This window comes from Mauremys reevesii, linkage group 15 (genome assembly GCF_016161935.1).
Source record: "Mauremys reevesii isolate NIE-2019 linkage group 15, ASM1616193v1, whole genome shotgun sequence".
NCBI classification, from domain to species: domain Eukaryota; kingdom Metazoa; phylum Chordata; order Testudines; family Geoemydidae; genus Mauremys; species Mauremys reevesii.
Window position 1 is genome coordinate 30,857,875 of NC_052637.1, and position 26,801 is coordinate 30,884,675.

General features: G+C 41.0%; 1 protein-coding gene across 3 annotated transcripts in view; it reads left to right on the plus strand.

Moving 5' to 3' along the window:
* GRB2 (growth factor receptor bound protein 2) overlaps positions 1-26,801 on the plus strand; it is a 65,864-nt gene that overhangs the window by 36,343 nt on the left and 2,720 nt on the right. For 2 of the 3 annotated variants that reach the window (XM_039500994.1, XM_039500995.1), the window contains exons 3-5: positions 15,939-16,036; positions 22,600-22,722; positions 25,979-26,147. In XM_039500994.1, the coding sequence (XP_039356928.1) occupies positions 15,939-16,036; positions 22,600-22,722; positions 25,979-26,147 (390 nt within the window). Of the gene's footprint in view, positions 1-6,659; positions 6,893-15,938; positions 16,037-22,599; positions 22,723-25,978; positions 26,148-26,801 lie in introns of those variants that run through there. The other variant, XM_039500992.1, reaches the window with a different exon arrangement.

Consider the following 26,801-nt stretch of genomic DNA (forward strand, 5'->3'; position numbering starts at 1 on the left):
CTCCCAAAGACATTTCAGGTCATTACCATATCTGTGACAGGTGTCACTAAAAATCAATGGGTCAAAATCATGCCTTTCAAAAAGAGAAAATAATCTAAACAAGCATGATGAACCCATGCTGTAGTCAATACAAAACTGCGGAAAAGTTTTTAATCAGATGTCTTGCCTTGCTTCCAGAGGCAGGAGATGATCTGCAATCAGTCTGGCTAGGGAGCTGTCCCTGCAGATGATGGATTTAATAATCCATCAAATTCTAGTAAAAGGAGGTTTGGAGGTTCGTTTTACAAGAAGCAGGAAGCAAGTAATGACTGATTTGCAGAATTGCTTGCTTTTAAAGCAGTCAGGACAAATTTTGCAGCCAGAAGATCCACGTCATTTATTCAGAAATTTATTTTGCATAAAACAGGCAGTGAAGTTTTTTCTGCAGTATGTTAATTGTGGTTTAAAGTCTAATTCTCGTTACTCAGAGTCTCTGCTGCCAGTGCATTAGGTCAGACTAATAAAGATCTGCTCCCTTCCCAGTGCTCATCTGTGTCCTGTTACTCTCCATTAGTTTTCCTGTTAATCTTGTGGCTGAATGCCCAAGCTATTCCAGTGGTCCCAAAAGATGCAGATACATTTGCTACTGACAGCAGTAGTGAATCATGGCTTCTCCGTGTCCAAAATGTTAATTCTTGACTTAGGAACGTCTTACATGCCTGTTCAGTGCATGGATCTCACTCAGCAGATTATTTAGATTATTTAAGAAAAAGAAGAGATTGCTATTTGTCATCCTTGCCTCAATCAAAAACTGAGATGTCAGCCAGTTTTTACTTCCCTTAATTGGGAAGGGGACGAAAATGCATGGGGGTGGGCTGGGGTGGGGAGGGTTTTAGAGAGACTCTGCAGTTCAGGGGATATAGCTGAAATTGTGATAACTGTGTTCATGGAGTGCTAAAGCTGTAAATCCTGTTTGGTGTTTACAAAAAATGGCAGTCTTCCAATTCATTGGTCAGAATTATTGGAGTTCTCAGCTGGGATAATTTGATAATTGGGCCAAGTGTCTCTAGGTAATGAAATGTGGGCTTTTCCTTACTTTCATATGTAATCATGCGTACAGTGTGCTCTAGGGACTGACAAAAAATGCACATAAATGTATATAGTGTACATAAATGTTACCTGAAAGGATGTGGCAGTCGTCATTATATGGCTATATCAAAACCCTCTTCTCTGACTGGAGTCTCACTATTCATGCACTGGTATTAATAAGGTCTAGTTTTTACCACTTCAACATATATAGCCCTAGTTTCTCCATCTGTGTGGGTCTGTAATGCATGATCAAGTGGATTGGCCGTATTTACTGTGCCTGCCAATGAGGAAGTGATTAGAGAAACAAACCTGCCTAAGGACTTGAGGGAGGGCATGTCACTTGGATTATAAAGCCAAAAAAAAAAAGGCTTTATCAGTTTACAATCCATTATTATAATGAACTCAGTGGCCCTGAACTCTGCAGCTGTCCTATGTGTGAGGCCAATGTTTTCACCATTCATGCTGTATAGACCTTCAGTGTCTGTCTCCAGGATCAGGATTAAGGCTTAGCCTAGCCTAGCTGGCTGACCTGAGAAGTATCTTTTCTTCCTATCTCAGCAATTAGAGGTCATGATTTTCAGAAACATGTGACAGAACTGAATTGAACATCTTTCTATATAGAGAGTTTGAAAAATTGCCTTGACATTTATTCACCCAAGGACTAAGCCTACCAGCCCAGAAGAACTATATGTGGGAGCCCTGATTAATCAGTTCCATCCTCTCCAAAGAGTAAAAAACAATTCTCTATTCTTCCCTTCCACATCCACCAGTAAATTAATTTGGGGCTCCCACTACCTCTTTGCATGGCTCTGTCACTGTTGCCACCCTCCTAGACATTCAGGAAACCATCTGCTTCCTAGCTTTCTTTCATGTAGTCTGTTCTCCTCCTTTTTCTCATTCTCTTGAAGAAAAAGCAGCAACTATGACGTTCTGCTTCCCTCACAAATTATTGCTACCTCGTCCACCATATTCCCTCTTTTCTGTTAGAGGAAGCAACACTTGGACCATTCTGCTGCTTCCCCTTCCCCTCAGAGTAGCCAGAGACTTCTCTTCCCCATTCAGCTTACTGCCTGGGCAAAATCTGTGCTGTTCCTGGGAAAGAAGAACTATTAAGTTGATTGCATAAATGGATATTTTTGGAACCTTAGATAAGGGTCCCTTGTATTGTAAGGGCTGTAGAATTGTGCTTCAGCCTCTCTGCTTTTTTTTTTCTTTTTTCTTTTAAAGTTAACATGAAAAATTGAACTGAGTTTGAACTGATGGGTGTATTGAGTCTTCCTGAGTCTGCAGATCACATTGACCAAATGCTTAGAGTGTCAGTATTTTTAGCCATGAATGGAAGGTCTCATCTTTTTTTGTCCAAAAAGAGATATCAGCCATCAAAAGGAAGGACCTCTATAGCCTGTTGTATAGATGTTGCCATTGCTGAATTCTGTAAACGCGATCCCCTTCTCATTGTGATCACTGTAGCTGACACAGCTGCCAGAGTTATGGCGAAGTCCAGGGCTTGGCCACCAGATGATTCTCCATCACAAATTTGTTGATCTCCTCTCTAGAAAGGTTAGGCAACTGCCCTGTGAATTTTGCCACAGAGCCCCAATTTCAAAAGTTGTATTTTGAGAGCAACACCTATTGATTTGCAATCATCATTGTAAGGAGGAGGTCAAATAAATATTCCTGCCCATGAGATCCAACCTCTTTATCCTTGGGCATGGATTTGTTCCTCCCTTGACATAATCTCTCATTGGTCACCGTCATGACAAGCTGTGACGAACTGGGACTTTTCTTAATGTGGTCTTTGAATGCTGGGTGGGGAGTGTTGGCCTGGAAGGACGGTCTGCATTGGGGGATGGGAGACTGGCCGTGAGGGAGGATACCTGAGCATGTAACGTGAGAACCCAGGAAGGGGTTAGAGGCCAGGTGACACCTTTGCCCGGGGAAACTGAACAAAGGCTGGGGGAGGAGACGCTGGGCGGGGAGAGTGTTTCAGGAGCTGGCTGGTGTAATGGAGGGGAGCCCAGACGGGGCTCTGACCCCCCAGTGGGGCTGTGGTGCCCCTGGGACCCCAAGATGGACCTAATTGGGGGGAGGGGGAATCATGTTGTCTGTGCCTGCAAGACCTGTCTTGGACTCTGTTCCTGTCGTCTAAATAAACCACCTGCTTTACTGGCTGGCTGAGAGGCATGGTGAATCGCAGGAAGCTGGGGGTGCAGGGCTTGTGTCCCCCCCACACTCCGTAACACAAGCAAGTTAGGTGCAGGATGCATATACAAGCACTCAAATCCCTCAGTAGGGATGTAGCTTGTCCATACACTTTGCCACAGGTGCCACAGAAGCTAAGGTGTTCCACAGAGTTCTGGCTATTTCCAATAAATGCCTCATTGACCAGGAGAGCTACTGTTCCTGGGAACAAGGACTGGAGACTGGCAACTAATTTGTGTATGTTTTCCTGCATACCTTCAGTCTGGATAGAAGGTGCCCAGAAATCCCCCAGCACTGGAGAGAAAGCATCTGGTCCCATGGCATTGTCCAGTGGCAAGGAGGACAAAGGACAATGTATCACTGGATACTCTTTGTGCAACACTGCATAATGGCCTCTGGCTGTACCTGCGCTGAGGTGGCATCCTTTATCTGACGATGCAGCATGGGTGACTGCATCACGGATTGGTTAGGTGATCTTACCTAGAGTGGGTTGAGGATCAGGAGCTAAAGGAATGAGGAGTGTCCTGTGGATTCCAAGGCCACTGTGGATATGAGTAAAGCATCAATGTACAGGCCACGAGCCCCTGTGCCTACTGTGTTATCAGTGCTGATCCCGGTATCAGTCAGTATAGCCAGGGGACGATCTAAGAGGCAAAGGGCACGAGTGCCAGCCCTGTGGGTACTGGCAGGTGAATTTCTCTGGCTTTGGCGCACTGGGTGCACACATACCTGAGTAGAATACATGTGTGCATCCACATCTTAAACGACAGTTAGGAAACAGGTAAGTAACAGTCATTTCCCTGGAGAATGAAGTGTGTAAGGGCTGCTAATTATTTTAGGTAAATTCATTTGAAATGTACTTTTTGTTTCAATCCTGTATCAGGTAGTTAGGGTCCTTTGCACCTTTGGAATAAGAAGGAAATGTAGCTCAGTCCCCATGTTCCTTTTGTGCTTTTCAGTCTTGGCAGAGGACTTTTGGGGGTGTTACATTAGAGGTTTGGAGCACTAAGGGTGAGATTTTGAAGGAGTGGTTTGCTTTGGAGGCTAACATCCTGTTCCTCTTCACTAAAATGGAAGCCAAGTTTCATTTGTCCTCTAATCACAAGACTACTTCTGTGCATGAAATAGTGTGGTTTAGTGAACTGAGTGTGCATCCAGCAGTTGGGAACTCCAGAGTTCTAATCCTGGCTGTTCCACTTGCTGTGTGACTTTGGGCAAATCATTAACCTTTGTTTCTTCCTCCATTTTGTACGATGGAGATATTTACCACAGATATTGAGGAACGTTGTTTGTAAAGTACTACAAATGCGAAATCCTAGAGTCATAAAAGAGGAGCAACAGTAATGTGATCAATCAAAATCTTCCTAGTTTTTCAGGGCAAAATGACCGGACTCCCCAGGTTATAAATCTAGTATCACAAACCTGCTGTGACTCATGAATCATAGTGGGTTTTTTTTCTTCCACAGGGTATCTGTTTTTTAGCTTTCCTAATTCAGACCTGCTTAATTTGTAGTGTGGTATAGTAATAGGGCAAGCTCTGAGTTTGAATTGTCACAACAGTACTGATCACGTCCCTGTCCTCCACTATTTTTTTCAGCTGTCCTATTTCTGACATATCATTTAGTAATGATGCTTGCGACAGAGCCAGCATGATTTACTTCTGCTGAATGGAAATTGCAAAATTTAGAAGATCCCATGTTCTTGCAAAATGCCACAGGACCACTGTTAGATTTCTGCGAAGTCTCTTCCATGAACTTAAAAGGAACTGTAAAACACACTCACTGGAATGTGTTTGATAGCCCCTTTTTTATTTTCTGGCAATGACTTTCAACCTCCATTCCTCAGAAGTTCTGCCAAGAGCTTTTATAAAGGCCTTGCAATTTCATTAAAGGCTGCACTGAGAAGTTATGCTCAGAGTTGTATTTGTCTAAATGTTCTAAAAACATACAACAGCAAATGTGTGTTTCGTGCTCAGTAGCTGTGCTCCTAAACTTAAACGGAAAGCTGGAGGCAGTTTGAACAGACGGGAAGGACAGCAGCTTTTAAGACTATGATGTAAGCAGCAGATCTGGGAATAGAACCAGAAGAACTGACTTTACCCTGACCACTAGATAAAATTACTTCTCATTTTGACACATGGTGTTGGATTGCATCAGAAGTGACTAGATTTTATTAAATGTTCAGTTAAGTGAATCTCATCTAAATGAATAGGATTAGTTGGTACATCACAGTCAGGCCAAGTCTAAACTACAAAGTTTTTTGTCAGTATAGCTGTGTCCAGGGTATGGAAATATTTGAATTTGATTTTTTTTAAATAATTTCTATGGCTAATATCAGTTTATTTTTAGGTATTTTCACTTAAATTTCAGTTATGTAAAATTACGGGTTTTGAGCATTTTTAATTTTTTAATCAATATTAATTTTCACAATTGCAGGAAATTGACTTTCCCCCTTAGACTATTTAATTATAGGAAATGTTGAGATTCAAAAAGTTAAAGCTTTTGTAAACCGTTAAAACACAAATTGTCAACATCACTTGCCAATATACAAAGTAAATATCCTTTAAATCAGCAAATCATACCTGTTTTTACTATTCATTTGATAGCCCACTTGTAACAAGCTTAATTCAAAAGTCTAAATGACTCAAAATCCAGTGTAGCAAATTCTCAAGCAGCATTTTTCTTACTTTGCCTTTCTGTAAATTTTTACTGTCATCAATGGAAATATTTTGTCATTTGTGTGTACGCGGTGAATTTGATATTTACTGACATTTATTGATAAAAATCTAATCCTTCCAAGCCTATCTATAGCTGACATAGCTATGCCAGCAAACCCCCCAGTGCAGACACAGCTGTGCCAAAGGAGTGCTGCTGTTGGCGTACCTAATGCTGTATTGCCAGAGCCTGCATAGTGTAGACTAACCCTCAGTCTAGTCCTCTTGAGCCTTGGTCTAGAATAGACCTGTACTTTATTCAGACTCAGTGAAACCTGTCCATGCTCTTCAGTGAGTAAGTAGGGAAGAGATCTCTACAGGGTCTAAGAATTTATATTTATGGTTCAGTTTAATTGCTTCATTGATAGTTTCTCTTTAAGGGGCTTGCTTAAACGGGGGTGATTTGTCTGTCAACTTAATGAAACTTTAGCATAGGGAAACGTGTTAGACAAATGGCCATCTGAGCAGGACCTGAGTAAATTAATCCACTCTGCGAAACAGCAAACTGGAGAAGTGCTGCGTTCTTCAGTAGTTCCTTAATTAAATGTGGATTGGGTTTGAGACTAAGGAAGGATGCTTTTGTTTTCTGTTTCTGTAATAGCATCCTGAGCAATGTAGTTAGTTATAAAAGGCAGCTGGTCCTGGGCTTCAGTCAGAGTAAACTAGTTTGTGATCTACTGGAGGAAAACTCTGTTCCCCTTCCTCTTTTTAAGAAACTGTTCTTGAGAGCAGAGCTATGGGATTTAATACACATGAGAGCCAAGCTATGGAGTTAGATCTACGATAAAGATCTTTTAATACCACATATCGGATTGAATCACTGTAATGAAAGTGCAGTGTGTTTATTGCATCCTGGAACTACTGAACAGTCATTACTCCTTTGGTCCTAAAATCATAGGAACTAAAATGGTGAGTTTTTTTTATGCTTGGTAACATTATCTCAGGTGCCTGTCTTGAAGCTCATTTTTGGATTTCCTCAGTATGTTAATGTTACTTTTGGGGGTCGTTAAGCTGGAAGGAGGCCCAACCAGAGAGAATGTATTGGCTACAACTACTTCGAACTCCATAAAGCTATTCTTATTATGGCCTATTAGTAGTTTGACATTTTAACTTGTATTGCTAGCACTCACTCTGACGACATGTACACTTTCCATACAATTTCTTGTTACCAGTGGTTCAGCTCCACCTACAGTAGTCACAGTGAGAGGAGTAGCGTAAATGAAACTATTGCAGTCTCACATTTCTGTCACTGTGCTTACCCTTTAAAGGGAGTCTTAACAACACAACAGTAAAAATGTTGGTACTTGATCTAGGCTTACCTATGTCGATGGTAGCAACAGTGGGAAACTTCAGTGAAAAGTTAGTGTAGATGAAGCCTGTGGCTAAACTTGTGGAGTGTTACTCAGTATGTCTTGTGTACTGCTATACAACTTGATTTAGTATAGTGGCTTTTATCGTGGTGTTTACAAAGCTAAATACAGTTAGAAAAAAAGCCAAAGAGAACGATCAAGATGTGTAGGCTGGGGAGAAAGAGAATCATCTATCTTTATAGATGAGTTCAGAAAATAGTCCAGATGGTAGGAGCTACAGAGAAGTGCAGGCTCTCACCAACTGTCAGTAAAGGGATAGAAGGCTGGTGCTAGGGAGGGGCATAGTAGGAAGGCTTGGGAGGTTAGTTTGGGCAAATTCATGTAGGATTTTAAAAACAAAGGTAGTTTTGAACTAGAACCTTGATCACTGATTGCCTGACATGTTCCTGACTGATTCTTCCACACTTACTGCATTTCTTATGCTACCTAATGTTAGGTACCTAGCTGTAGGTTTCCTGTCCGCCATAATTCTTACTCTGTTTTTGTCAAGAGTTTTGCAATTTAAATGATGGAATGGTACTTGCAACTTGTCTCTAATTTACGTGTTAAAAAGGATATCCGTTACAAAGCTATCTTTCCCTCTCATCATTTCTTTGATGGTTTGGGATATTATTTTAGCATATCTTTAAGCATTCTTACAGCACAATACTGTAGTGATAGGTATGAATTGGTGTGACAGGCTCAGGGAGAGCCTTTTTCCTGTTCAGGCAGTGTGAAGAGAGAATCATGGGTCCTGGCATGGTTGGTTTCTGTGACTTCCACTGTTCTGTATGTTTATGGTAACTTTCAGCTTTGTTTTATATTTCACTGCTGAGAGAAACTGCTAGTTTCCTTCTGAGGAGAGAGGAAAATGTCCATGGATAACACAGTATAATCAAGAAAAGTACTTCAGAATGTACAGGATAAAACCAGTTCTCCTTCGCTCTAGTTGAAAGTGTTTAAACTTCTTGACTGTTGCTGCAGCGAATGGTGTCAATATGAGAATCCTGTGTATGCCACGTTGAAGTACAGGGCTACCCCTACCCACTTTTCAGATTGATTGTTGTGTGAGCCCCTCCTGTTAGCTACTTTTGCATGGGCCTGGTTGTTGTTGTTTGTTTGTTTGTTTGTTGTTGTGTTTTTAAAGGGATGAGGATGGGGAAAGTATTTTATATGGAGGTATGGGCAGCAGGAAATCTGGGGTGGAAAATGGCAAACCTTTGAATCCTTTTCATGACAGTTGACACGAGTTGTTGAGATGTTAAGCTATGCAACTTACTGTTGACTGCGGCTTGATATGAAATGTATTTACACTCATTATTTTGCTGTTTCAAGCCTGCATTTGATGGTCTGCATTTTTCACAGCCTCTGTATTTGTCTGGATGTTGCTTTGCTAACAATAACAGATACACAGTTCTTCTTGTTACGCAGCTGTGTCCAAGAAGCTCAGTGCATCAGCTCCTGGTCTGTAAAATGGAGATATTTCCCTATCTTCCCCCTCACACGCACACACATGGGGTGTGGTGAGGATAAATTGTATGAGATGCAAAGAAAAGCCAAAAAATATGAAATTTAGAAAGTTGGGTATTCCTGAACCAGCCTTCTCTTCTCAACTGTTTAACTGTATTCTTTAATGTCTAACATTTGACCTGGTTAGAATGAACTGGAGTGAAATTATGACATGGAAGGCATAAACCAAGAGAAAGGGAACTTGCTCTGTGGTTTATAGCCTGATTTGTCTTGCTCGTGTTAGAATGTTGGCTATTTTGATGTATAGGTTACCCTGTGCTATGGTAAGGTGCTGTTCCCTTAACATAGTGCAGAAGGATATGTCCTCTTACTGCCATTCCTAAATGCTGAGAGTGTGAGATACTTGGTGTGAAGGGTTTAGGCTACATGCCTTGCTATGTCAATAGGATCCTCAACAGAAGGACAAGGAGGGCAGCCTTGATATATACTTAAATGGTTTTCCATTGCCAACCAGGACCTGTCTAGGCTCCTTATACAAAGCCAGCAAAAGGAGAAATCTCAGGCTTTGTCTACACTACACAGCCGTGTTGCTAAAAGTCAGGTAGTGTAAACGCTGTTTGTTGGCATTTTTGCCGAAAAAGTACTTCCACCCTCTATGAGCGGGGTTCTCATTGTTGACAGGAGAGCGCTGCTGCTGACAACAAGCTGTTTACACTGCTACTTGCCATGGCAAAACTTTTGTCTTGGGGGGCGGGGGCGGGAAGAATTTTTTAAGCACCTGTGAATGACAAAAGTTTTGTCTTTTAAAATTAGGTTAATTGAATATGAAAGTGAATGCTATCATCAATAAATGTTTCCTGAACTATGTTAAATTTTATCCTATCGCTAAACGAATGTTGTATTGAAAATTCATAACCCTGTAATAGAAGTTGACAGGGGAAGCTGGGGGTTTTAGAAGTTGGACAAGAGACAGCCGTGGAGTTTCCAGCACTGAAGAGGCTCTAACTGGATAGAAATTCTAGCTATCAATAGTTAATGATGACTCTGGAATTTTCATGAGGTAACGTTGTTCATTGTAATGAACTTCGTTACATGATTTGTAACATTCAGAATTGTTTCAGGCTGGCTGCAGATTCAGGAAGTGATTGCATTCAGTTAATGTTGGGAAGATTTTCTTCTCAAGCATTTAATTTTTTTAAGGAAGCTGAGATACTAAAGTAAAAATCTGCAGCTAGGGAGGATTTTGAGTAAGTTCTACACTAATGGAATTGTGGAGTACACAGGGCTGTCTTTATAGCACAAAAACAATATACTGCAAGACTGTGCATTATAATGTTCAATTTGCAGCTGCTGTCTTCTTCCCTGTCACTTTACAGACCTACCTTTTAAGAGGGGTGGTGCCACAAGAATGAGTCATGGGAGTCAACATACAGTTCTCAAGCTATACAGAAAGCAGAAAACATTCGGTACATAAACAGCTTTGTCCTGAGCCTACTGATCAACCTTGATGTGGTTTTTCACCCTGTTGCTGCCACATTATTTTAACAGTAGTTAACTTAATAGAATGGGCTGGCAATTTGTGGTATCTTTTTTTTCACATTTGTGGCACCTAGCAATGAAAACATTCTCACCACTCTTCCCCTCCACCACTTTGTACATCAGTACAAGCCACCCCGATAGTCACATTTGTGGGCATCCCCACCCCCCAACCAGCATATCTGAATGTGGTTGTCAGTCTGGGAATGTTCCAGTTTTTACAGTTGCTAGAGGTTTGGTTGTAGTTCTCCCATTCACAGTTTCTTCAGGCACCTCAGAACATATAGCTTGTGTTTTGAAACTGTCAGGAAGAGGATAATGTTCAATTTGCCAGAAAGGTTCTGTGATGGGTCCCCGCGGTGCATCCTGGAACTTTGGTACCGCTAAACCGTCTGTCTTCCCAACCTGGGCTCCCTCTCACACTGTGATGTTGTGACAAGCTGCAGACCCCTCCAGGTCCTGCACTCACGCAACCATTTACAGGCAGGGACACACCCAGCTTTCGCCAGCCACTCATGAACCAACAATAGAGAAGCTCCAGCCAACTCCCCCGCTGCTCCCCAGGATAGGACCCCAGAGCTATACCACCCTGCCCTCCTTAAAAGACTGACCAGTGTAAGTTTATTACCCAGTCCACTCCTCCCTCAATGTGGAGAAGACATAAGTAGGTTTTTGTTAACTGATCTATGATTCTTTTCATGCACTTCACTCAAACCACACTGTTTTTAGGTGAAATATAAAACAGATTTATCAAGTGATTATTAACAATAAGTGTACAGATCAAAGTAGATTACCTAAGAAATAAAACAAAATTGCAATTCAAGGTCTGTAAACTAGACAGGATTTGAATCAAGCAGTGTCTCACCCTGATGGTACAAACAGTCCATCAATCTTCCATATACAGGCTGGAATTCCTCCTTTCCCACCTGGGACCACCTGGCCAGTCTAGTCTTTGTTCCTGAGGTGTTTCCAGGTGTCGAGTTGTGGGAGGAGTGAGGCCGAATGATGTCATTTCCTCTTTTTATAGCTTCTGCCCTGTGGCTGGAACTTCATTGTCCCAAACAAAGCCCCCAGCACAGTTAGTGGAACAGTACAGGCACAAGATGGAGTCCAGTGTCAGATGAGCTAGTCACATGCCCACTCATGCTTTGATGAGTCATATTAGGGGCCATTACCCATATTCTGGCTAGAACATCCATAGGAAAGTCCATCAGGTGGGAGTAAGCTTCTTCCATAGCCCATTGTGTTCATTGATCGACCATCAACTTGAATAGTCCATTCACAATGTGCTGGCTAGACTATACCTTGTGTGGGAATTATAACAGGAGCAAACACATTTGAAGTACAGGTATATAGTCAGTATTCATAAAACAAAAATGATACATGCATACAAATAGGATAATTGTATTCAGCAAACCATAACTTTTCCCTTGACCCTTCACATGACCTATTTTGTACAAGATTTGTTGTGATTATATAACAGTGGTGAATATGGGGGTGCCAGGGTGTTGCTTTGGGGTACAGAGTATCAGGTTCCTTTCTACAATTTCTTAAATTGGAAATATTCACAGGGTATAGGACTGGGAATATCTTGAATATTTTCTTCAAGCTGTTGCAGCAAAAGCTGCCTTGCTGAGCAGCCATTCAGCAATCCTCTTCTCTGTTTCCATGGGGACAGATGGGCTTTTGCTGATAAGTGATCTATTATGGAACTAGGAAAGTGACAGGTAGTATTTGAGCCACTATTACTGTGACACAGGGCTGACTACAGACTCAAGACTATCACATGACAGTATTTGTATTCAAATGTAATGGCTAAAAATATCCCTCCTCTTCCTTCCTCTTACGTACACATGCTCCAATGTAAAAGGAACACAGTTTTAAATTTCTCATTTGACTACATCAATAGCAGATTTGGGATTTGGATGCAAAAGAAACTCAAATTCACGTTTAACCCATACAGAGAGCAGGAATTCTCAATGCATTTCAGTGAGGATTACAGGGTTTGGGATTCCACATTTCTGCAAGCTCCCAAAACCACCTTCATCTAAAGCAGCAAAGCTTGCAAAATTTTGTTTAACACTTTTTCATTTGGAGGATTTAGCTCTTTCTGTATGCTCTTCAGATTACTAGCTTGTACAGTTGGTTGAGGTTGGGAAGAACTGTTACTTTACTTTGCAGCATTCTGGTGAAACAATCTGAAAATTTTGTGGCAGCTTCAGTGAAATTTAAAAAATTAGGTTTTTTAAAATAAATGGGATATAAAAATAATGCTTGGGATTATGGGAGATAAGTAGGTTTGTCAGACATTTTCTCCTAAAATTTTCAGCAGCAGAATAGGTAACAGATGCTTTAATTGTTACCATTTGGTTTCAAAGTTCACCCCATTGAGAATGGGCCTGTTCCTACTCCTCAGAGCTGTTGTTTCAGGTTGTCTGTAGTCTCAGAGCCAACACTCTTTTAGTTTACTCTCAGTTGTATTCATGGACATGAATACTAAAAGTGTGGGGGTTTTTTAGATAAAAGCTGAAATTTTGCAGCATGCTGCTGTAGTAAGGGGCAGATTCCATGGCTGCAGAATTGTGGGATAAATTGGGCCTAGCTAAAAGAGCTGTTATCTGTTGAACTAATTATGTGGCTTCTGGCTCTCTTTGACAGTTCCACTGCCATCTACTAAATCATTTTTTAAATATTCCTTTATTTAACTCCTGCTTTGTGTTTTTCATTGCATCTCATGGCCTTTGGAGTCATAATCATTGCATAGAGGATCGACAGGTCTCCCATCCTTTTGAAGTCAAAGACCAGTTTCCTTTGATTGCTATCACTAATGCATCCCTTAGCAATGCCCCCTCCTGCATTTGGCTTTGGGCCAAATGTGAATGAGTATCCACAGGCATATAGAGTTTGGATCTCCATAGCTAAGCATATCTCTAGAGCCAAGACCAAACTCATTCAAATCATGTATGTTTGAGTATTAGAATTTCAAATAATTTTTAACGCATCCTTACATTTTTGGAAGTATTTCTTAATACTGAGCTATGATCCACCTATAAGTCTTCACTTTTATTCTAGAGGAGGGAAGAGGAGTCAGTTATGTTCCCTCAGCCACACACGATAAAACTTCAAAAAGGTTTGATCTGTGTCATAGATTCTACGGTTTAAAAAAAAGGAAACAGCACAGTCCCAAAAAGTAAATATTCAGTCATGGCATTCAGCATGTGCAGAACACTATCAAATACACGAATATAATCAAATGCAAACATGCTGCAAGTCAGCCTGCTGATGACTGCCAAGATATATAGCAACTGGAGCCTAACAAACACTAAAACAATACGTGCAAAACAAAGGAGTAGCTGCACAAAAGGTAGTCAACAGAAAGATCCTTTAAAATTAAATTGTCTGAATGCACTTTCATTATATTTTTTATTTTTCTTGCATCTGTGTCATAGACGGTACAACCCTTTCTGTGGTACTCTTGGAGAGGGCACACCCTCCATGGCTGCTCGATGCCTATCTAAATGAGTAGTTTGGTCTGGGTTGTAGTGTTGGCATTAAGGAAGAAATGGCTGTTAGATGGTCATCCATTATTAGAGAACTGTTACTCATTTGCTAAAATCGATCATAGTTATTCAGGTTTTACTGTTATCTACTTTACTTGAGCCCAGTTCAATCCAGAGTGGGGTTTCCTTCTTATCCAGATCTAGCTATTGGAGTGGTGTAGGTTATGATTTTAAAATGCCACACAGTCATCAGCTACAAGGGCCTTGCTGAGGCATGTGTTAATAGCTTTACTTTGTGTAATTCTGCTTTCCCCCCTTTCCTCCCACCCCTCCACCAAAAAAAAAAAAAAAAAAGTGATTAGATGGCCAAAACTTCAGAAGTGGAAATAATTGCTAGTGAAAACAGGTTTTTCCTGAGAGGATTTCTCCATTATAGAGATGGCTGTAAATCAACACAGATCTAACTTGTGAACTGTTTCAGAGTGGCAGCCGTGTTAGTCTGTATCCGCAAAAAGAATGAGGAGTACTTGTGGCACCTTAGAGCCTAACAAATTTATTTAAGCATAAGCTTTCAGCCCACGAAAGCTTACGCTTAAATAGGTTTTAGCCCACGAAAGCTTATGCTTAAATAAATTTGTTAGTCTCTAAGGTGCCACAAGTACTCCTCATTCTTCTTTCTTGTGAACTGTGTAACTGCTTTGTGGGTGCAGCAGTAGATTTTTCACTCACCTTTCACACATTTAGAGCCTAATAGTAGCATGTCCTGTTCCTTCTTTCCCCATCTTCATCTACCAAGGCAGCCTGCTGGTCCCATGGTGCTTTTGTTATAAAGGGTCAAAGCCATCTCTGAATTTTTAATCTTCTAGATTGACAGCTTTTTGTTAGTTACTCATCCAGGAGAAAATCTCTAGAGAGGTGACTTGGGAAGGAATAAATAAGGTTGTGGGATGTTGGCCAAAAAGCATACCTTTACAACAAAAATAAAGATGTCCCTTGTACTCTCTACTGTCCTTCATTAATACAGCTTCATCTCTTATGACTTTCTGGTCTTGTACTCATTTTAAAGTGTTGTCATAGTCAGAAAAGTGCATATTAAAAATGGGTACCTTCGTGTTCCTACATCCACTTATAATGTGCCAGAGTTCCAGTGACTCACTTTATTGATGTAAGCCTTGTCTGCACTAAGGAACTTTACCAAAAAAATTTACCACTGCTGCTCCCTGTTCATCTGGGTTTAATTAATGGTAAAAACACCTGAAGCTGCCAGTCTTGTTTATACTTGGGCTCCCAACAGTGCTACCATTAGGGATTTTTAAAAAAAATTCCCTAATATAAGAACTACTTAAAACCCTGTGGCTCCATTACAACCACAGGAGAGAGAGACTATCATCAGAATTGCCAAGTAAGTTCTGAATGAATAATTATCGGTGGTAAAAGGAAGAATACAGCTTGTTTCTGAGATCTCAGGTTGAATTTGCAGTGGTGGCAATTAACCAAATACTCTTTGGATTTATAAACTGAACTTGATCTAGAGAAGTTGCTGAGGGTAAATATGGAACATAGAGACTGTGGCTCTGGCTACACTAGAGAGCATACAGCGGTGCAGCTACACCGATGCAGCTGAGCCTCTGTAAGCTGTCTAGTTTAGCCGCTCTAAACCGACGAGAGAGTTCTCCCATTGAGTTAATCCACCCCCAATGAGCAGTGGCAGCGATGTCAGTGAGAAAAGCTCTCCCGCTGACATAGCACTGTCCACTTCGGCGCTTAAATCAGCATAAGTTATGTCACAGAGAGGTGGTTAATTCACACCCCTGAGCGATATAACTTATGTCTACTTAAGCTGTAGTGTAGCCATAGTCTGACTTTCCTACTAAACCACCCAACTTCAACATTGAAGTTTCAGATGATTTCAAGTGATTTTTTTCCCTTCACCCTGCCTGCCATAGCTTTCAAAGTACATGGGGTGCATTGGAGCAGAATAGCAGATACATTTCTTGAAATGTGTATCATAAGAGCACCCTGGCTTCCTAAGCACAATTCTGTCTGTTCTGCTATATACTGAAATAAGGTAAATGGTTTCATTGTTTTTGTTTCCTGCAGGTTTTGAATGAAGAATGCGATCAGAACTGGTACAAGGCAGAACTCAATGGGAAGGATGGCTTCATTCCCAAGAACTACATAGAAATGAAACCACATCCGTAAGTGGAGCATCACTGATCCCCTTCCCTCACTCTGCCTTGTTTTCATTTGCACTTGAAGTACTAGGGAGGGCTGCTGAGCACATTATAATGAGTGTAGGACCTTAGTCACTGGCACAGTCCTTTGGACTTCGTAAGGTATAAAGGGGTTACTACTAGCTGTTGCACCAAGAACAGCCCTGTTATGATGAATCTTAATTGCACAGCTCCTACGGTTTGCAGTACTTTCTCCTGCAAACCTCTTGAGGAGCAAGGGGAAAGGGCGTCCTGGTGGAATCCAACTAAATAAATTGCCTGGAAATTTCATGATGTCAAGTCTGGCAGCCGGAAGAGCTTCAGAGTCAGTGTAGCTCCTTATGTATTGTTCTATATTTTTTGTTAAAAATAGGAGACTATTTAAAAACCAACCCTATAGTAAGAGACTATCAAAGTTGTATGGTTAAGCAGTGCAAAAATCAGAAATGCCATGTGTTTGACCTTAACTCTGCCCTATATGTGTTTGATACTTTGCAACACAGATTTTAACAGAGTAAGAGTGAAAATAGCTGGCATATCACTTAAATAAAGCTACTTTTGTAGGTAAACCTTTGATATGAAATGTCCATGCTAAATGTACCAGTGTAGTTACTTGGTTCCCACTTCCAGCGAAGCCCGCCTTGAGTAGCCTCTCAACACATGTCCTTCCTCAGATACTGAAGAACAAGAACATGGGAACAGTACTGTTCCATGACTCTGGCTGGCCTCTTGATTATTTCTTTTCAGACACTTTTGCATCTTCTCTTGTTCTCGGATTATACTGAAATTTTAGCTAGTTGAAGTGCTTGACAAGAAAGCAGTAGCTCTGTGCAGTGCAATTCTGAAGAGTAAAGAATCTTCTGGGACGTCCAGTAAAAGCTGTCACCGGGGTTTCTATCAGTAACTGTAACCCTGCAGTTCACAAACACTGTTGGTGCTGCTTTCGTCAATAGTTGGCTTCAGTATTTAAATAATGAAGAAGAAATTGCAGTTAAATATTGAACAAGAATTTTTTCTGTGGGGCCTGCCTTCCAAACAGAAGGATGAAGATTCTCCCAGGCAGTGCGCTAAGAATGTGTCGAGGAACATCGTATTAGTGGTAGATTAATCTGGGTAGGAAACATGACGAGGTCAGTCAAGACCTGTGAAGGGTCTCTAAAGCCTCGTCTACACTGGGGGAATTCTGTAGAAATTTTCATTGTTAATGCTTGTTCAGCTCTGCTGGTGTCAGTAGTGTTGGGAGCCCTAATGTAGCTGGTCTACTAGTGATTTTAAGCAATGTCAATTATATTTCCTCTGAGCGAGTTTAGATGAATATTTAAATTGCTTACAGAAGTCAGTGCCCCACGGGCTCCCATCATTGCTTACGTATGGAGCTAAACAAGTATTAGCGATCCTGGAAAACTTTCCCATAATTTCCCTAGTGTAGTGCAGATTTAACTGTGGTACAGGGCTGCAAGTGTAAATAGATTAGCAGCATAGGTGCTGGAATTAAGGGTGCTGGAGATGCAGCTGCCACCCTGGCTTGAAGTGGTTTCCTTTTATATACAGGATTTATAGTTTGGTTCAATGGCTCTCATCACCCCCACTATAAAAATTGTTCCAGCACCCCTGATTAGCAGTTCACATAAACAGCAAGTTGCAGGCAACTGAACAGGGACTTGAAAGTGCTAGGTTCTTTTGTAGAACCAGCATCTCAAAGGGCATGTTGTGGGAGAGCAGTATGGAGACTACTTCAGTCAAGAGGGGTTGGAAACTAAAGAGCTATCTATAGAACCTGGAATAATTTTCAGTATAAGACCTGTCATAGGGGGTGGGCTTTAAATCCTACAGTCCAATAGCTAGCCTTCAAATATAATGTGGTGTTTTCCCCAGATCACATGGTGCCAAACTTCCAATTTGCTTCACAATTATTAACAAATGAAGCCTGAAGGAAAAGAATTAGTCCTCCAGTTGCAAAATTCAGAAACCCTTTTAAAACAAAGAGTTAATCTGTAATTCACACCAATTGATACAATAGAGAGAGGTGAGATATTCAGTGAAGAGTAGCAGGAAGCTCTGGTAGGGAGACTTCCTGCTAAGCTCAGCTCTGCATTTCATAGGCAAGGCTTGCTTTTTGGGCTTGCTTTCATGGTGTGGTATGTGTTAGATTTTTGGCCTGTACGTCTTAAGCGCTTGTGCATGCATACTGGGTTGTTCACACAGATCTTTTTGGAATATCTCTTCACAAACATTGTGACTCTTAAGTGTGGAGGAAACACAGCCAAGCTAAATGATTGCAATGAGTGTGGCCAGAAGAACTGCCAAATTGCTGCTTGCACAACCAAGAAACTAGTCTGTATGCTTGGTGAACTTGGTATTTTACCTATCAGTGCATCCACCTCCAGCCTTGCAACATCAGCAGTAAAATCTGGATTTGTTTTTGCAGTCCTGACTGAACAACTTCACCCAACATAACATTTATCTCCAACTAGCTTTGTAATTACAGATCTAACCATTCAGAATGAAATAGTGGAAACCATTGGAATACTGTGGATGCTTTCTTTGGTTTAAAATGTTTGGCGGTTCTGAGGATTTTGCTAGTTTTTGACCCAACCTCCGGAAAAGATTTGTGTGCAATATTCCATAAAGCCAGAAAATGTATGGTGCCTTGGATGTGTGCTCCTAGCAGTCTGATATGTTTCCTTAAACACAAATTTCCTCTTTTCTTTTTTTATATGTGAAGAATGCCTGAAAAGTTTGTGGGTTTTTTTTTCTTTTCTGATCTTCTCTATCCTGAGAACTCTCTGGATGACTGGAGAGCTAGTAGAATTATGACCTCACAAGAGACAAAGCTGAGCCATTGCAAAGAGGATTTTTAATAATTTTCCTCCCCTATTTAACTTAAATGCCTGGGAAATTATTAGAAAATGTCTGTGCTGAGAATTCAAAATTGTTCCTCTTCAATAATCGGAGATATTTCTTAATGTACGTTTGAAATCTCTAATGAGCCAGCAAAACCAGGGGAAACTAATCTTGATATTTCTGATTCAAACCAGCAAAAAAACCCAAAACAAAAAACCCTCCCTGGAAAAATCTTTCAGGTTTCCTTTATGCACCACAGAGGTGCAAAAAAAAAAAAAAATGCACAAAAACTTTTTTATTTTACCTTTTTGCAGGTCAACTTTTACATGGTGATAAAATGTCAGTCCTATCTGAGTAATTGAGAATTAGACAGAACAAAGCAATCAAATAACAGCAAAAATCATAAGCAGTAACTATGGAAAGAATCCTCAAGTTCTTAATATAAAACTTGCAAAGTGCAGTATTAGGATAAATTAAAATGTAATGCTTATTCATCTTTACTGTGACCAAAAAGCAAGCATGTGGAAAACAGAACCCCCTATCAATATCTTGACACAGTGAATTCTGAAGGAGTCCCAGATAACGGTTTCTCACACCTGATTTTGAAAAAAAAACCCAATACACTGATGTGATGGTGATAGGAGCTCCCTCTGCTGGCTCTGTGGCAACAAAGTGCTGATTTCAATGAGGTTATTGCAAAAACAAGGAAGTATTCAGTTCTGGTAGCTCCTTTGCTATTGGATACAGGGTGGGGGTGGGAATTAGCCTGTCCTTCCTGTTTGGGGGAAAAAAGGTGTAACACACACAAAACTTACAATAAAGTAATATACGTGTAGTTGAGGAGTGATGTCTGGGATTTGTAATAGAGGACGTTTCCTCCAATCTGAAAACTCTCCATAAATGGAACTACTTGAAGCGAAGTTAATATTTTCTTCACAAGGTGTCAGTGGTGGAAACAATTTTCAGACACGCTGCCTATAGCAAAAATATCCCTGTAAACATATCTGGTGTCCTTTACATCAATGGTGTCATTTATATATTGTGCATTGTATCAGACAGACACCATAGGCAGATGGTGAGAGGAGCTGGGGCTGCCAGTTATAGAAGAATCTGCTCATGATGTGGTGAAGTCTCTCGTTCTCTAGATCATGCCTGATCCTGGAGAGCAGAAACTATTGTTCCATCTCTGAGGATTTCACAAAAAAAATCCACTAAATAAAGGCCAGTCTTACAGATCTCTGTGTCCTCCCTGCAAAAGGAGCCCTCAAATGCCCCGCATGTTCATGGATTGTGGCAAGGAGTGTCTCTTGACCCAGTTTGAGATAATTTATCACTCAGCATTTTAGCCATTCTGTCTCTAACTGAAGATAGCTCTGGTTTTCCCAACACAGCATGTGCCCAACATCCCAAACCCAGTTTATTTTTGCTATTCTTGGACTAGTCTGGGTTAGAAACCTGTGATCGATGAGCTGTGGGAAGCACCTAACAGACTAGGCCTGTGATTTAATTCCACCCTGGCACAGGAACAGCCAGCTACTGACTGAATGTAGTCACTTTGCTCACTGCAGTTCTGTATGAATTATTCATAATCACCTGATCCAGAACAAGCTGGAAATTGTTCTTTGGCACAAAATGCATTTTTCCATTTGTGCAGTAGTGGTGCAGAGCCCCTATTAAGGCATGAAAAGCTCCTGATTCAACTATTCACAGCTATAATGTGAAGTGTAGCCTTTGAAGAAACCTGTAGGTGAAGTCTGCGTTTCAATGTATTTAATAGCGGAAGAAATCTTGTTGCTTTCCCTTAAGTGCTACTGCAGCGACAGTTGTTGTTCCTTCCTGTTAAAAATCATAAGATTTCTTTGCTTAATCCAGTATTATCTATTGTGACCCAAGACCCCCTTAATGCCAACTGGCAAGGGAGTTACAGGAATACACTGATTCTGGTGTGTATGTTCTGGTTCACCAAAGAATGTCATGTGAGGTTTTAAATGACAGCCAGATTCACATTGATCATTACTAGCAGCGTGAAATGTATGTACAGATACTCAGGATATAGATACTAAAAATATGTGTTTTAGTCTGTATCAAGGCAGAGGTGAAAAACAGGCCTTCCTTCAGACAGGAGGTAAGAAATGTATCTCTTTGGAATATAAATTAAGCATTGTAAACCAACGCAATGGATGTCCATTGATATACAATGTGAGATGTTAGTGAAGAGATGTGAAGTCAACAGGAAAGCAGCACACAGGAAAAGCAAGCCAGGGGTGGTTATCCTCTGAGTACAGACAACGAACTTTGGAGGGTGGGTATATGTCAGAAATGAAGAAGACACGTCATCCTGCACATAGAAAGAAGATGGGCAATGCACTGCCATTCATGAAAACAGGATCTCAGATAGCCTTGGCTGAAAACACTGCTAAAGAGTTTGAGTGAGAGAGATTCCTTTTGACAGTAGGGTAACCTGGAAGTTTTTGTTTTTTGTGTAACCATTTGTTTCCAGTATTCTTATTCACTGTCTCCTGAGTCTCTAGGCTTTGATGGTAAACTTTATTTTTGTTTTCACATAAATATATCTCAGTGCGGTGGCTTTAAGCTAAGTGCTGATCTTGAGCTGAATCTTAAACTGGTGTATATACTGTTCCTTTGGAAACAGGAAGCCTGGTAGTTCTGTGAGTAGCCAGTGTCGGGATGGATATCACAGGGGAATGCTTCAAAGGGACTTGGGGCCTGGGGCACATCTATTGTTAACTGCAAGGCAAAGGAAGGGCTGGCATTGCCCAGAAGAGTGTGCTTGAGGGGCTGACAGGCTGTTGGTGTTTGAGCTGATACCATCCCAAGCACAAGCAAGACTCCTCCTCACTGGTGGCAGGGAGTGACAAGGTGACTCTCACCTGTCCTTGGAACCCCAAGAACCATCACATCTGTCTTCCAAAGTGTCTGCTTTGCAAGTCAGTACAGAGGCACTGCATTTTTCCTTAGCAAACTCAAGTAATAGCGTGTGTAATTACTTGACCATCTTCAGTTGCCAATAGTGAAACAAATCCAGCTGTACATGAACAAAGTTCCATAATGATGGGCCACATACATGCAGATTTCTTGGTAGTCATTGGTTAAACTGTGTATGTGCAACATGGGGAAGTAGAACTTTGTATCTTCTGCTTCAGAAACACAGGCCTCTACACCTGGAGTTATAGCGGAAGATTTCTATTAGCATTTGGCTGGCCCAAAAAGGGGAGCTGTTTAGTCTATTGTTTTTGTTGGGTTTTTGTTAAAGTTATGGGACCTGATTACCAAAATACTCTCCGGAATCATTCAATAGCCTTTAGATTTATCCATGCAACTGGACAGATTCAACATCATCCAGGTGGGGCACAGTGCTACATATTTTCCTACAGTAGTTTCTCTTTCTGCTCTTATTGTAAATTCTGCAATTTCAGTGATTTCATTTACAGACATACCGAGTCATCCCAGGATAGTAGAAAAAGGCTAGTGCAAAGCCCCTCCTGGTGGAATCATGGTGGCCGTTGCTCTCAAGATGAGGGGGCATGGTACTTGTGCCGGTAAAAGTTCTGTAGAGTAGTATCAGGGTGCAGTTCAATCCATTACCATTCTTTTGAAATCACTTCACAGCTATGTACATGTCCAATCCTGATTTTTCCATGGGGAGGGGACTGACTTTAATGCTCATCTTTCTTCTTCCACAGATGGTTTTTTGGGAAGATCCCCCGAGCAAAGGCTGAGGAGATGTTAGGCAAACAGAGACATGATGGTGCCTTTCTCATCAGGGAGAGTGAGAGTGCTCCTGGGGACTTCTCTCTCTCAGTCAAGTGAGTAATGCTCTGTAGCATCCAGTGTGCTAATTAGGACACCCCTTGTGTGATAAAAGTACAAATGATTATTCCTATTTTTCACCTCTGACACTATTTCCCACATGTGTAGTAGCAGTTCTTCTCTTCCAATGACATGCACCTGTGCTATCTTTTGTAACAATAAATATGGGTGCTCTATCCTACTAAGAGTTATCTTGCTGAGATGATGGTAACAAGATATTGTCCTGTTCTTTGTGAACCGATGTACTGGTTCAGTGGTGAGAGCAGGGAATGGGACACCATGACTCAATGGATTCTGAAGAACGATGATGATCATGTACAATTTCCTGCTCTTCTCATTTACTATTCTGAGGCTCTAATTCTTTCCACCTTCTGCGCTCGCTATCTGGCTGGTTGAGAGACACTTTCAAATATGCAGTTTTTCATAACTCTGTGGGAGGCACATATTTTGGGAATATCCTCGTTCTCCAGCATAGAGATGTGGAGTTGTAAAAACGGAGCGTGCTTCCCATCTCTTATCAGTAGATTCCATGTTGGCACAGACCTGATGATTTCATTTTGGAAATGTAGCTGGGTTGCAAGGAGCTATTACTTAATATTTTTATTACAGTAGCATCTAGAGATGCTTATTTAAATCGTTTTAACAGTAGCTCCTATGTCAGTGTCAGTCTCACATATTCCCTCACAAGCTGTGAGATCCCCAAGAGGCTGCTGTGAAATAGAATGGAAATGTTACAAGCTTTAACAGTATGGGATATGTACTTAAATGAACAAACTCTTGTCCTTTAGCAGTTGAAGCCCTTCTTCCCTTCACTTACAGTTGCATGCCCTTTGCCTGGCAGAGCTGAGCAAGATATCCTTTGGAACCTAAGCATCATATTTTGATTATCCAGCTGAGGTTGCTACAGAATACAGAGTTTTCCATGCCCATCAAGCACAGTACCTCGGGAGTGTTTCCAGCCCTTCCCTTCTGTGATTAAATTCTGGACCTCATATATGGCAGCATAGAATTCTGCCATCATGATGGCTTGTTTTGCAGTGCATTTATATTCTGCCTTTGGTACAATAATCAGATATGCTGGAATACACACAAGGCTATATGAATGACCAGAAACAAGATGTAAATAGAACCTTTATTCCAGGAAGCTTATTCTTTACAAAACTAACAAATTGATTCTAAATGCTGGGAGACCACAGATCATCTCTGCCTGCCTAGTAGCTCAGTGATAGCTCACCTACTGATATATTTCTCAGTTTGGGGATTTTTCTGCTGATTAGCTCTTCTGAAAGGGCTTACTAAAACCTTATCTGCAGGATCTGAAGTGGAAAGAAACTGACTGAGAAAGGGAGACTTGAAGCATTAGCCATGAAATACTTGCTGCAGATTTGACATTTGCTCATAGCAACAGTGGACTGTACATCTCCAGGTATTGAAAGACTGTAAACATCAAATGAGAACTGCTGCCTGCATTTTTCATTTCTTGGAGCTATAAAGGGAAGATGTTATAGTTCTGTCTACATGTACCTCTCTATTGGTAGCCTGTTTTGATCTCCTCTTCCTTCAGAAGAAAACTTATTGGAAGCAAGAGACAGAGGTTTTTATTAAATATCAAAACTTCTGTCTAGTTGCATAGCAAAAAATGTAGTTAAAGTTGAGTTAAGGATGCTGCTGTGTAAGTCTATAGAGTGTTTGGGTTGTGTTTTTTGTTTTTTCTTGTTGCACTAACTGGCTTTGTGTGGGGAGATTTTAATTGAGCACTTGTTCTGAAGTTTGAGTTTGGGATTTTGAAGTCCATCACCCAGAAGGGATGGGAAACAGAAGGTGCTGTTATGCAGCAGCAACCTTAACTCCCTCTTAAAGTATTTTATAAGTACATTTCTTTTGTTTTTAAACCTGTGAGAACCTCCAGCCAGCCTGGCTCATTCACATCTCTATCAACAGAATGTGTTTACTCTCTCATGGCTGGGATATCAAGCCTTAGTAGACAATTTTAGACATTCTTTGAGTCTTGGGAAGTTCAACTCAGGTGCTTCAGAAACAGCCAGCACCAGAAAAAGCCTGCCTGCATGGCAGTTCTCAAGTCATCTCTTTACTTTGACAAAATGCCTAATCACTACTGATAAAAAAGGAAGTTACACCATGCACAACATGGACCAATGGCCTCTACAACCCAAACATCCTACGGGATCTCCCCAGAAGTACAGGTGACTATGGTGTACATATGTATGATGCACATAAATATATAATGTGCATGCACGTGGAATGCCATCATTGGTGGGGAGCTGTATCTTGGGAACCTCTTGACCAAATTTGCACCACACATCTTGATGGATTTTAGAGAGATTTGAAAATTTGGCTTTAAAGCAAAACCCTGTTGCAACCTTAAGTATGGAGTATCTAGTCACTCCATAGTATTCCTTTAACAGGTCCTGTCTTCTGTAGCTTCTTTTTTGCCCTTCTCTGTCAGTGCATAAAATGGTAATACCTTCTACAGTTTTAGCTGTGCTGATAAAAAGAGACCATTATCAGCTATTCATCTGGAATCATTTGGAAGAACCAATTTTTCATTCCTGTCCCTAGCAGTAAAACCTAAATCTTCTAATGTTCAGCTCTTTCACTCCTGCCTGGAATATACATTGGGGATGTTCTGGAAAGGATAAAGTGGCACTTTATTTCTCTAAATGTGGGTTCAATCTTGGCTCATATTGTGAGTGGAATGATTCTGGTTCCAAGATGACATTCTTCCAGCCCCTTACACTTTCTAAGTTGACTATCTTTGTTCAGGTGGGATAGCAGCCATTGCTATAGGTCAGGACTGAGTGCCTTGGCATATTTATATGGAAGGCACCTGCATTCCACCTGACACTCTATTTGCCTGTCCAGACAGTATTTTCATTCCCTCTTTCATGTATGCTATTGTCACAAGCTTTGTTTTTATAGTATTTATACTTTCAAAACACACCCAGACACTGATCATCTCTATGATCCCTTCTTCCCTGTGCAGGGTCTGAGGAAGTGCAAAAGCTATTTTCCACTAATCCTTAGCCTTCACAGATGACAATGGGTTAGTGTATCTCCTGAATCATTTGAGACCTAGATTCACAGCGATTAAGAAAGGAGACATTTTTATGCTATTTATACTTGGAATTGTCTTCCTAGATTTAATCAGTTTCCATTCATGTCCTTCTGGGAAGAGAGACTCGGTATGACTGATGCATACAATCTGTCTTCTCTCCCTCTCCCACATCCCAGGTTTGGAAATGATGTGCAGCACTTCAAGGTGCTCCGAGATGGGGCTGGCAAGTATTTCCTCTGGGTAGTGAAGTTCAATTCTCTGAACGAGCTGGTAGATTATCACAGATCCACTTCTGTCTCCAGGAACCAGCAGATATTCCTTCGGGACATTGAGCAGGTGCCACAGGTAAGATGGTGGGAGAGAGGAGCATTGCCACTATAACCAAAATTGGAGAGCTCTCGGTCAGCAGCCCAAAGGATTGCTTGGATTTTCAGTAGGAAGATGTGCGGGGAGAGAAGTTAACCCTTTAACTTTCCCTCTCTGATGTAGAATTATCTGGTTCTACAATTCTGAGCCCTGGTTTCTGCAGACTAATTGTACTGAAAAATAAATGCAGCCCATGTGCCTTCTTTTGGATGGGCTTTGTACCACTATAAAAAACTTGTAAATCCCCTTCTGTTCTGGCAAAGGATGTCCCTATGACTTTTTGATCCTCCAATTCACATCTTTAAGAATAATTTGGGATTATGCCTATCCTTCAAAACATAAAGCACCATAGTGAGGCTGTCTGTCCGTTCCCACCAGTAGACATGGTCGTAATCATATGTTACATTCCCTTCCCCCAGCTACTTTCAAGGGGATTTTGATTTCTGTTTTGAATTAGTTTTTAGCCAGCAGTGCCCTCAGGAGTACACTGCATACCATCAATATCTTAATGCACATTCCTCTTCAGAGGCACACTGTAGAGAATGGTTAAGGATATTGGCATATGGAACGTCTTTCCTCTAGGTTGCTGGTTTGACTCTAGTCCAAACTGGTAGTGACCAAAGTTATGGTCTA